Here is a 12,526-nt window from a genome sequence, read left to right on the forward strand (position 1 = left end):
CATTCAATTATTCGATTGATTGGTTCAAATTTGAACACGTCATTTAACATCAAACATTCAATTATTCGTATGATTGTTCAATTGATCGATTGATTGTTCAATTGAACAGTCAATTAATCATTTTCACGTTCAATTGATCAAATGATCAATGATTGTTCAATTGAACAATCAATTTAATCATTCAAAACATTCAATTGAACAATCAATTAATCATAAACATTTCAATTGAACAATCAACTTTAATCATTCAAACATTCAATTGCAACAATCAATTTAATCATCAAAACATTCAATTGCAACAATCAATTTTATCATATCAAACATTCAATTGAACAATCGAATTTAATCATTCAACTTCAAATGAGCAATTGAATGAATGAATGCCAAAATTGAATCAAATGAATTGGCGTATTGAATCAATGAATGGAGCAATCGCGAGTCTCGTATATCGCCCGATAAACCCACATTGCGCAGAGATAAGAGAAACATGACGGAAACACGTGGTAGCACGTACGCTTGCTAGAGAAACGCAATTCGGCCAACGTTTCCAGCTAACGTGTGTGTACCGCGTTTACGTGCGTGTTACCCGCGTGTACGTGCGTGTACGTGGCGTGCACGCTGCGTGTTACCCGCGTGGCAGTGCGATGTACCTGCGTGGTACCCGCGTGCTACGTGAGTGTACCGCGTGTTACGTGATGTGTTACCCGCGGTGTACGTGCGTGTACGTGCGTTGCACGTGCGTGTAACCCGCCGTGCACCTGGCGTGTACCCGCGTGTACGTGCGTGTATCTGCGTGTACCTTGCGTGTACCGTGCGTGTACCCGGTGTGCGGGTCGTGTATCTCCGGTGTACCGATGTACGCTGCGTGTACGTGCGTGTACCGGCGCCACCGTGCGTGCACGTACACGCGGTACACGCACGCTACACGCGAGTAACAAGCAAGTCACACGCGGAGCTCGTCACGCCACGTGCACGCGGGATACACGCACGTGCACGCACGTACACGCACGCAGTGCACGCACGTACGCGCACGTACACGCGGGTACACGCACGTACACGCGGGTACACGCACGTACACGCGGGTACACGCACGTACACGCGAGTACACAAGCAAGTACACGCGGGTGCACGCACGTGCACGCGGCGTAACGCCACGTGCACCCACGTACACTGCTAACGTGCACGCACGCTACGCGCACGCTACAACGCACGTACACGCGCTGTACACGCACGTACACGCGGGTACACGCACGTACACGCGAGTTACACAAGCAAAGTACACGCGGCTGTGCACGCCACGGGCACGCGGGGGTACACGCACGTGCCACGCACGTACACGCACGTGCCACGCACGTACGCGCACACCGTAACGCGGCGTACACGCACGTACACGCGGGTACACGCACGTACACGCGGGTACACGCACGTACACGCGAGTACACAAGCAAGTACACGCGGCTCTGTGCACGCACGGCTGCACGCGTGCGTACACGCACGTGCACGACACGTACACGCCACGTGCACGCACGTACGCGCACGTACACGCGGCGTATACGCCACGTGCACGCGGGTACACGCACGTGCACGCACGTACCACGCACATGCACCGCACGCTTACGCGCACGTTATACACCGCGCGGGCGGACACGCTACGTACACAGCTGGGTACACGCACGTACACGCGGCGTACACGCCGTACACGCATGCGTACACTGCACGTACACGTGGGCCCGGTAACGCACTGCTGCACGCAACGTACACGCACGCTACACGCACGCTAAACGCGGGTTACACGCACGGTACACGCTGCGGTACACGCGGCGGTACACGCAGCGTACACTCACGTACACGCGGTTACACGCCCACGTACACGCGGGTACATCGCACGTACACAGCGGGTACAGCACGTACACGCCACGTACACGCACGTACCACGCTGGGGTACACAGCACGTAACGCCAGGTACACACACTTAGCTGGGAAAACGTTGGCGATTGCGTTTCTGAACGTACGTCCTACCCACCTTTTCCGTCATGTCTTTATCTCTGCGCATGTTGGTTTATTGGCGATATACGAGCCTCGGCGATTGCTCCATTCCATGATTCAAATACTGCCATAATTCATTGATTCAATTTGGCAATTCATTCATTCAATTGCTCAATTGGAATGTTTGAATGATTAAAACTTGCTTCAATGAATGTTGAATGATTAAATGCATTGTTCAATTGAATCGCTTTTGACATGATTAAATTGATTGCTTCAATGAATATTGAATGAATTAAATTGATTGTTCAATTGAATGCTTTTGTAATGATCTAAATTGATTTGTTTCAATCTGCAACAACAATTTGATCAATGAAACGTTTGGATGATTAAATTGGACTGTTCAATTGGAACAATCAATTGATCAATTGACGTTTGAATGATTAAATTGACTGTTCAATTAAACAAATCAATCGATCAATTCTGAACGTTTGAATTTGATTAAATTGACGTTTGAATTTTGGACACATCATCCCCTCCCATAGGCCCGGGGCAGGGCCACATGCACCAACATCGAATGACCCAAGTCAAACACGCTTTACACCATCAACAATCCACTCTCCAATCATAGCGTAGTAGCGTCATGGCAGGTTCGCCACAACCGCCATTTTGGGAAGCAAGTTCACACGAAGTTTCCCGGGCATGTTGCTGTATCTGCCTACTTGTGAACTGTGCCTGCTGTTGTGCTGTCATCCCTCAGCCTATACTGTTCTGCTGTAAATTGCTGAATCGTCAGTGTAAGGCCCGACCTGTCTTTCTTCAGGTCCCCAAAATACGAAAGGTGAGAAAACATTCTTTTTTATGTCGAAATCCATCGATGAGAAGGAGCTTGTGACCAATCTTTGTTGATACATGTAAGTACCAGTGCAGTGTTGTTTGTGCACAGGGGCGTACGTGCGGTGCTACTTCACTACTTGTGTGTTGCACAGATGAGCATTTAAACGGCATTTCACAGCAAGTTCATCGACAATAAATAGGCGAAATAGGTAGAGAAAACATTAATACATTTGATTAGTAGATACATTTAGTGTTTAATTACCATTATTTTTGAGACGGTCCAATGAAGTGCCTGTGCACTGTACCCACTGTCTGCACATACACCACTGGCCGAGACTATACAGTATACGCACGGCGGCCGCGTGTGGGATAAGCATTCAATATGGCTATACGCACGGGCGGCCGTCAGCGCCGACTCAATATGGCCTAGGAATGAGGAAGGGGAGAAGCGGAGAAGCTGGTGGAGAAGCGAGGAGGGGCAGAAGCTTGGGTGAGAAGGAGGAGCGGGAGAAGGTGATGGCAGAAGGGAAGGCGAGAAGCTGGTGGAAAAGAGGAAGGGGAGAAGGGAGAGGTTGGCGTAGAGAAGCAGGAAGGAGAGAAGCCTGGTTGGAGAAGGGAGGAAGGAGAAGCTGGTGGCGAGAAGGAGCGAAGGGAGAAGCTGGTAGAGATGGCAGGAGCGGACGAAGGCTGGTGAGGAAGGAGGAACGGGAGAGCCGTGGTGTGAGAAAAAATGGAGCGAAGGAGAAGCTGGTGGAAAGAGAAGTGAGAATGGACAGTAGGCTGCGTGGAGCAAGGAGGAAGGGAGGCTGGTGGCAGAAGGAGGAGGTGAGAAGCGAGAGGTGCTTGCGAGAAGGGAGGAGCGGGAGAGCTGGTTGGAGAGGAGGAGGGGGGGCAGACGCGTGGAGAAGAGAGGTGGTTGGAGAAGGAATTCTTGCCTGTATCTTCCACCGTATAGGCTAAATATAGCTTAAGATAGGTTATGTATAGTGCTGCTGACAATACGCAGTATCTCGTTCGGAATATAGTTAACCTACGGAACAGAGCTGGCGCTCCGAATCTCGGCGCACAATCTCCGTCTCCGAATATACGCTAACCTACGGACAGAGCTGTCCGAATTCTCGGCGCACAATCTCCGTCTCGAATATACAATAACCTACGGGAACAGGAGCTGGCTCGAATCCGGCGCACAATCTCCGTCTCCGAATATACGCTAACCTACGGGAAACAGAGTGCTACCGAATCTCGGCGCACAATCTCCGTCTTCGAATATACGTAACCTACGGGAACAGAGCTGCTCCGAATCTCGCGCGCACAATCTCCGTTCTCGAATATACGTAACCATACGGCGAAACAGAGCGCTGCTCGAATCTTGGCGACACAATCTCCGTCTCCAATACACGTAACCTACGCCGGAACAGACGTGCTCCGAATCTCGGCGCACAATCTCCGATCTCCGAATATACGTAATCTACGGGAACAGAGCTGCCCCCCTCGCAATCTCTGCGCACAAATCATCCGTCTCCGAATATACGTACACCTACGCTATCTTTTCCGGAAACGCAGAGCTGCCCTCGAATCTCGGCGCATTATCTCCATCTCCGAATTTATATTTTAACCTACGCTGGGCAACGAGCTCCTCCTATCTCGGCGCACAATCTCTGTCTCCAAATATCACCGTACCTACGGGTACAGAGCTGCTCCGAATCTCGCGCGCCACAATCTCCGTCTCCGAATATACGTAAACTACGGGAACAGCAGCTGCCCTCCAGAATCTCGCGCAACAATCTCCGTCTCGATATACGTAACCTACGGGAACAGAGCTGCTCCGAATTCTCGCGCGCACAATCTTCCGTCTCCGAATTACACGTAACCTACGTGGAAACGAGAGCTGCTCCAATCACGGCGCACAATCTTCCGTCCTCGAATTACCACGTAACCTACGGCGGAAACAGAGCTGCCTCGAATCTCGGCGCACAATCTCCGTCTCCGTATACACGTAACCTACGGCGAACAGAGCTGCTCCGAATCTCGGCGCCCCACAAGTCTCCGTCTTCGAATATACGTAACCTACGGAACAGAGCTGCTCCGAAATCTCGGCGCCACAATCTTCGTCTCCGATATACGTAACCTACGGGAACAGAGCTGCTCGAATCTCCGGCGCAGCAATCTCCGTCTGCCGAATATTACGTAAACCTACGTAACAGAAGCTGCTCCGAAATCTCGGCGCCATAATGCCCGTCTCCGAATACACGTAACCTACGCGGCGAACAGAGCTGCTTCGAATCTCGGCGCACAATCTCTGTCTTCCGAATACACGCAACCTACGTAACAGAGCTGCTCCGAATCTCGGCGCACAATCTCTGTATCCGCAATGTGCTTACTCTGATCCGAAAGATTAAGTTCCTGATATCCTTTCCTGTCCTAGTCTGAAGGTCCTTAGTGAACCAGTCTGGTGACTTGACTGACAGTTACCATTGGAACTTGGCTGCTATATAGCGAGTCCGCGTGACGCAGGATCCAGCGGCGCCTCCCTGTCCCGTGCTCGGGTAGCCTGCGCCGTTGTCCCCCTCGCTTAACACGTGTTTACAGGTGAATGCAACGCCCCCTTGGTTCCAGATATATGCCTGCAGCGTTACACCCCTGGTCTGCAGCCTCGTGTTCGGCTGGCACCCGCCGCTCTCTCGCCGCGCGCGATGTACGTGAGGGACGCAACTCTCTGACCTCCCATATCTGTAGCTATTTTTCTCTTTTTTCCTTATGTAAAACTTATCAAAGTTATTTTTATAGCCACCGAGAAATATAGCCATAATTCACATGTTTGGAAATTTCTAGGGCGTACTATATGACAAATACATAGTTATACACGCCATTCTAATACTTTTATAGTAAGTATCATCTGAGAGCCTTTTCGTTTACAAGGTGGCCTGCCATCCATACCGTTACTGAGTTATAATACGCAGTCGCAGTGAAATGACTATAATATACACATAGGCCTATCTCTATAGCACCTGCTGAATATAGACGATGAAGCCAGAAGAGACCGCGGTACAAGATGCGTTGCGCAAAAGATGCGTTGTTCCCGACCCGCCGAAAGCCGGTTAAAGCCGCGCACTTCTGCGGGACTGGGCGCACGCGACCGTGGGGTGTTGTATGTAGGCATCTCGCGTCTCCCCGCGCTATACGAATTCGCGCGCCGACAAGGAAGGCAGCCCTTCGCGCGCGAATGCGTATAGCGGGCAGCCTAACATCGCGCAGTTTTCGAGACACGTACATCGGCTCGGCTACATCGGCTTTGGAGGGGGGCCTTTCGATTATAGATTGACACGGTTTGTACATCCTCGCCCGTCGTACCGTCACTGCCGATATTTCGTACCTTATCTGGCGTTATCTCCCACTCTCTTCTCTCTTTCTCGCACTCTCCACGGTCTGTCTCTCTCTCGCTCTCTCTCTCTCGCTCGCTCCGCCGCCACGGGTTAATAAGGTATCTTTATACATGCATCAATGCTGCCGGCAGCCACACAAGCATGCACTTGCAGCGTTTCAATAAAATGTAATTGCTAAATAAATACAAAATCTATTTACTACGAAAGTCGCCGCGCCGCCAAAACTCCGCAGCCAGCGTTTTGTTGGATATAGCATTTGCGGACCGTGCCGGCCGCCACGTTGAGGCGCGGGGAGGAGGGAGGCTGCGATGTGTTGCGCTCCCCCGTCTTCGTAAAAACATGTGCACATATATTTTGGGTGTGTGTCAGTGTGGCGGCTTATTGTAGCATTAGCTACCGTGTTAAAAACTGCCAGTATTACAACTGCAGTATGCATTGTCCTGCATACAACTATCTATGTCTATTATTGGAACACTATGTCTATAATATATTCCTATGTTATTATTGGCGGTACAGTATACAACTGCAACTGCAATATGCAGGCGCTCCGCCGTCTTCGTAAAGACATGTGGATATATATATTTGTGTGTCAGTGTGGCGGCGTATTGTTAGAGATTAGCTACGTGTAAAAACTGCCACGGCCACGCCAGACGTACTCGTGCTCGCAGGACGTTGCCGTCGCCACGGCCAGTGCGGGGTCAAGAGGTTGATAAAACCTCGCACGTTACGGAGCCAGGCGCTTTTCCAGATAACATCAGTTGGAATTCTCAGGTGTAAACAAACATCAATCAACGCGGCTTAGCCAATCACGTAAGGGGTACTAAGATGGCTACGATAATTTGAATCCGACGTCACGATTTGGAGCTAGACTGCCTACGCGACCTTAACTCGGCCCAAGTATCTTTCGCCCTACACTAAATTATTAGTTAGTGCAGCGTGTGCGGACTCTCCACGCCGCGGAGCAGTCTAGCTGAATCGCCGATCCTTGTGTGGCTAATTCCTTTGAAATCCCTCGAAGAGAGCCTCGTCGCGTCCATCTATGGGCACGCCATATGTACGAGAATAAATCAGGGCGTGAAACGCAAGAAATGCAAACTCGCTTTTCTAGACGAAAGGAAACGCGCGACCAGCAAAACAAGCAATTACCAGCATTTGTATTTATTCTCGACCTACGTGCCATAGCCCGAAAGGCTTGTGGAATCGCCACAACTCCTCAATTGACGATTATACGGCTTCTATCTGTACCCATTAGGGGCATAGCTGGAGAAATTTTTTTTTTCCATTAATTATAGGGCAGCCGAATAAGATTTATTGTCACCGCTGCGCGGCCGTTTGCGCGCTTCGCGCGGATATCCGGGCTGCAGATCGTCTAGAATCATCACAATACCATCATTGCATTGGACCATTTCGATCACTCGGTACCCGACGGTCGTGCGCGCAATGCGATTTTCATGACTCGGTACCCGACAGTCGTAGTCGCAATGCCATTTTGCATCACTCGGTACACGACGGTCGGGTATATAATACGTTCCTATAATATATCATTCGACACTATACTATTATTTGCGGTAACAAATGTTAACAAATCTCTATCGTTCAACGGCAATGGCAACTGTCAAGAACAACATTATGTAACAACTAGACGATGACTAGGCCTATTTCAATGTTGTCTCACCGATGGAATGCTTTTCACTCCTCACATGGAACAACGTTACACTTGGATATGCACTACAACAGCGTGGCATGATATATCGATGGATGCAACATCGATGGCTATGTATGAATGCGAAACTATATATGCTCTGTGCTCTATGCACAGGGCTATGCTATATGCACTCTGCTCTGCTATTATACATGCTCGAACTATTACGTCATCATCGGAAACATCAGACCATCGGGGGTACTAAGATGCATACGGCTGCTGCTGCTCTGGCAGCACATACGGCTGCTGCTGCTGACGCCACGGCGGCGGGGCTTTTCCAGATAACATCTAGTGGAAATTCTCAGTGTAAACAAACATCAATCAATGGGCTTACCCAATCAACGTCGGGGGTACTAAGATGGCTACGATAATTTGAATTGCACGTCACGATTCTAGGTAGACTGGTACGAACCTTAACTCATAGTTAAACTTATAGTTAGTGCAGCGTGTGGAACTCTCCACCGCGCGGCAGTATAAGCGCAATCGCCGACCCTTGTGTGGAAATAAACCTTGAAAATACCTCGTAACGGGCCTCGTCGCGCCATCTATGGGACGGCATATGTACGAGAATAATTTAACGGCGTGAAACGGAAGAAATGCAAACTCGCTTTTCTAGAGGAAAAGCAAATGCGCCGACCAGCAAAGGAGCAATTACGAGCATTTGTATTTATTCTCGCCCTACGTGCATACTCGAAAGGCTTCTGGAATCGCCACAACTCCTCAATTCACCGATTATAGTGCTTTATCCTATACCCAAAGGGCACTGTCGAAAAATTCTTTTAAACAGGGCAGCAAATCCGATAAAAAGTGCCGCTGCGCGGCGCTGTTCGCACTTCGCGCGGATATCCGGCTGCAGATCGTCGAGGATTATGCAGCGAATTCATGTCATGGACTCGTGCAGTTAAGAAATCATACTTCTTCTGAAACCATTTTAAGTGAGTCTGAAGCATTTTGTACAAATCATGGGCAAAAGCCTCCGTAGAGTACACAGGCATGTCAGTGACCATTTTATACGGGGACGAAGGTTTTTCTAGATTAGTCAATTCGTCACATATTTTAATAAGGTAAGTACTCAACGCTGAGGTGTTAGCTGAGAAGGTAAGCAACCATGAATCGTGTGACACTGCGAGACGACCTTGCTTGACAAAAAGAGCACCCGTCGTTGGTTGCAGCGTAGCAGCCACGAATGAGAAGCTCATAAGTGCTAGACACAGCACGAATGCCATCATTCTGTAAGAGACATAAAAAATTAAACATTAAAATGTTCACAGGCATGACACTAAGCAGCTATATGCTCTCGCAATGCAGCTAACGGAATCAAATCCTCAGCCTCCCATTGAGAACTGTGCTGTGAACTTGTGTCGTCATCGTAGTTGTGAACAGCTGTACCTACCATGCGCGTTTGCCGAAAAGGTTGCTCACGCGTTGTGTGTCTAGCCGGTAGGGTGAGGTAAATGTGAGGTGACAGATGAGAAGGGTAGGGTGTGGGGAGGTAAAGGAGGAGGAGGAGAGGGGGCAGAAACGAGGATGGGGAGAGGCCGGAGAATGAGTTGGAGGGGGAGGTAAAGAGGAAGGGGAATAAGGGGAGAATCTGAACAGGGTATAGGAATTAAGGGATGAGGTAGAGGGGCAGGTGGAGGGAGGCTGGAGGAGGAAGTACGTGGTAGATGTAGGTGGGGTAGGGGAGGAGGAGGAGCGCAGCAACAGTAGCAGGAGGAGTAAAGAAGGAGAAGCTGAAGAAGGCGGAGGAGAGGAAAGAATGGAATGAGGAAGTAAGGTAGGAGAAGGTACCAGGAGCAGGTAAGGTATATGTGAACAAGCTGGTTTAATGATAAGGGACTAGCTATATTGAAGACGGAAAGAGACAAAGTTAATCAAATATACAGATCAATAATGCGGATCACAGTAGACAAAATCTCACGTTTGCAACTAACTAAAGAGAAAGGGAGAAAATTCCAATATGGAAATTGACAGAGACAAAGAAGCTGATTAATTTATGTTCGAAATATCTGATGCTTTGTACTGTATCGCTCAGAAATTTTATCATTTGAACTGCTCAACACTATTGCATTTATCAGATTTTTTCTCCATGAAAAAGACTGTCCTCAGTACATGTACATGTATTTGAATTACATGCAATAAAGGTTTAATTATTAAAAAAACAACCTTAATTTTTTGGTATACGTAGTTGCCGATACGACTGTTAGTTCGCAAATATGCCGTTCAACATCTGTCGCGCCACGAGTCATTTTCCACTGCGCGGGTGGTGGCGCTGCATTTTGGTCGTGGAACAACATTTGCGTCCCTAATCTCTTTCTTTTCCGGTTCGGTTTCCGAAGGTATATAACGTGTTTTATATATTTATGTAATTTCTCCGGTTCTGTGCAGCCATATGTGACTCTACATCGTGAATTTGCGCGAGTGAATAGGACAAGTAAATATGTGTTGTATGTGGTGAGCTGTTGTTTAGGTAGCAGGTAGGCCCTACACATGACCAATGGCAATGGCAATACTAGAAGTAGTAAAATGACAACACAATCAATCATAGGGTCAATCAATGAATAGGCCTACGGTGTAGAACTTGCTGTTGTACCGCCGGTTAGTGGGCAGTCGCGTAATGTCGAAAATTGACAAGTATAAATGCAGCCAGGCTGATTAGGTCAGTTATTCACGTGCAGTTACTGATTCAGTGATTGGGAATCCTACGGTTTTTCCAATACCAAAACAACTGATCACAACTGAGAGTGTGTTTCATAAACATCATGACGCTAATGCCGCGATAATCACAAATGTGTTTTAGAATGATAATATTAGTACACAGTGCATTACTTATTACAATACTATTAGTATTAGTACTATCGAGATGTTGGGAAAAAGTAAAAACCATACTTATTTGCAAAGAATAGCAACAGCGAAATGAGTAGTCTAACACTAACAGGCAGTAAACGCCGTCCCTACTATCCCTAAATTACGGTGCACGGTCGAGTAAGTCGTATGTTTATTGCCTTTTTCTAGGGTTCACCCCTATTTTTTATTTGATTTGGATGTGTAATTGCTTTAGCCTGTTGTTGTCTAAGATTGTAAATACATTCTAGATTTGTATTCAGGTTTGCCTTTTTGCACTGTAATTTGGTTTTTGGTGTTACAAGTGGATATATATTGAGTTGGTCTCGGAGTTGATTGGTAAGCAGATGTTGAGATTCGCTTCTATTTACTTTCAGGTCTTTGGATCAGTGATAAACATGGAAGATTGGGAAGCTGAAACGCAAGCAGCATCAGACTTGCATGCGGTAGCAGCGCCTGAGTTGCCCGAGATCAAGCTTTTTGGTCGATGGACTTCCGACGATATTCAAGTCAATGACATGAGCTTGACTGTAAGTGTGCATTATTATACAGATAACGCACGGCCCAGCGTGCATTTACATTGATCGCACAACAGGCCAAGTGCGTTATCTGTTTTATAAAATTGCGACACACAATTAATTGAAAATAAATAGTAAGTCTAGATCACGGAAATTTATTTCAATTCCGAACGTCAAAACAAACACATCTACAGTTTAGTAAATTGCTTCACACACAATTAACAGTATGTCTAGATAAACAGTCTAGATAAATAGTCTAGAAAATAAATAGTAAATCTACATCTCGAAAATTTCAGTTTGATGCTTAATTATTGTAAATGTTAACATAATCGCGAGCGTGCAATATAACTTTTTTTGCGCGCTTTTTTACACGGTTTGGCGTGCATTATAACAACAACAACAGCGTGTCATGTGACGTGTTTTGACCAATCATGATCAGTGTTCGAAATTCACGGGCCGACAGTTTCGATGCCGGGCCTACAGCTTCTTGGTAAAACAGGCCCGCTGATCCTACAGCTATTTGATCACCGAAAATTCGAAACACTGAGAAACTGTTACCTGTAGAAATCTGTGCACTCTGTGCATGCATATTAACTTCCAGGGGTATTTATTTGAAAACTAATCCGTGATAAACCGTGACATACATGTAAACAAGAGCAGATAAAGAAGGAGAGCGTACAAGGGTAAAATGCTGAAACCATGCTGCAGTATTAGTCGAATTATTAAACTTTTCCCATTTTATTTTGACGATCCTTTGCAGTATTATTGATTAGCTGTCTTACCTTGTTCATATCAAACAAACCGCATGTCCCTACGATGCCCTTACGCTGAGATAATGAGCGGCGAAAATCTGGTATTTTCGCCGAAACCAGACTCGAGATCAGTGTGAACTGCGTCCCTCTCCCGAAGTGTTATAACTTCGGGAAACCTCGCGTGTCCTGAATGATGTCTGTTATTGATTGCCATAGTGATGACCCCCACCTGTGCCCACCTCACGCCCACCTCACGCTGGATGTATAGTAAACTCTGGTAGTATTACGTGAGTCAGCGCCACTGGCGCTACACAGCGGCGACCGGAAGCAACACACTGGAAACACTTCGAGAGACAGTCGCAGTTCACACTGATCTCGAGTCTGGTTTCGGCGAAAATACCAGATTTTCACCGCTCATTATCTCAGCGTAGGGGCATCGTAGGGACATGCGGTTTGTTTTATATGAACAAGGTAAGACAGCTAATCAATAATACTGCAAAGGATCGT

General features: G+C 47.5%; 1 protein-coding gene across 3 annotated transcripts in view; it reads left to right on the plus strand.

Annotated features, from left to right (window-relative positions):
- The first annotated feature begins 10,169 nt into the window (after positions 1-10,169).
- The window catches only part of LOC106820734 (40S ribosomal protein S5-like), a 9,344-nt gene continuing 6,987 nt past the window's right edge, over positions 10,170-12,526 (plus strand). The window contains exons 1-2 of one of the 3 annotated variants that reach the window (XM_014825275.1): positions 10,170-10,244; positions 11,127-11,279. In XM_014825275.1, coding sequence (XP_014680761.1) covers positions 11,148-11,279 — 132 coding nt within the window. In that variant the 5' untranslated portion in view covers positions 10,170-10,244; positions 11,127-11,147. The other 2 variants (XM_014825276.1, XM_014825277.1) reach the window with 2 other exon arrangements.

This window comes from Priapulus caudatus, unplaced genomic scaffold, assembly GCF_000485595.1.
Source record: "Priapulus caudatus unplaced genomic scaffold, Priapulus_caudatus-5.0.1 Scaffold44, whole genome shotgun sequence".
Classification (NCBI taxonomy): Eukaryota; Metazoa; Priapulida; class Priapulimorpha; order Priapulimorphida; family Priapulidae; genus Priapulus; species Priapulus caudatus.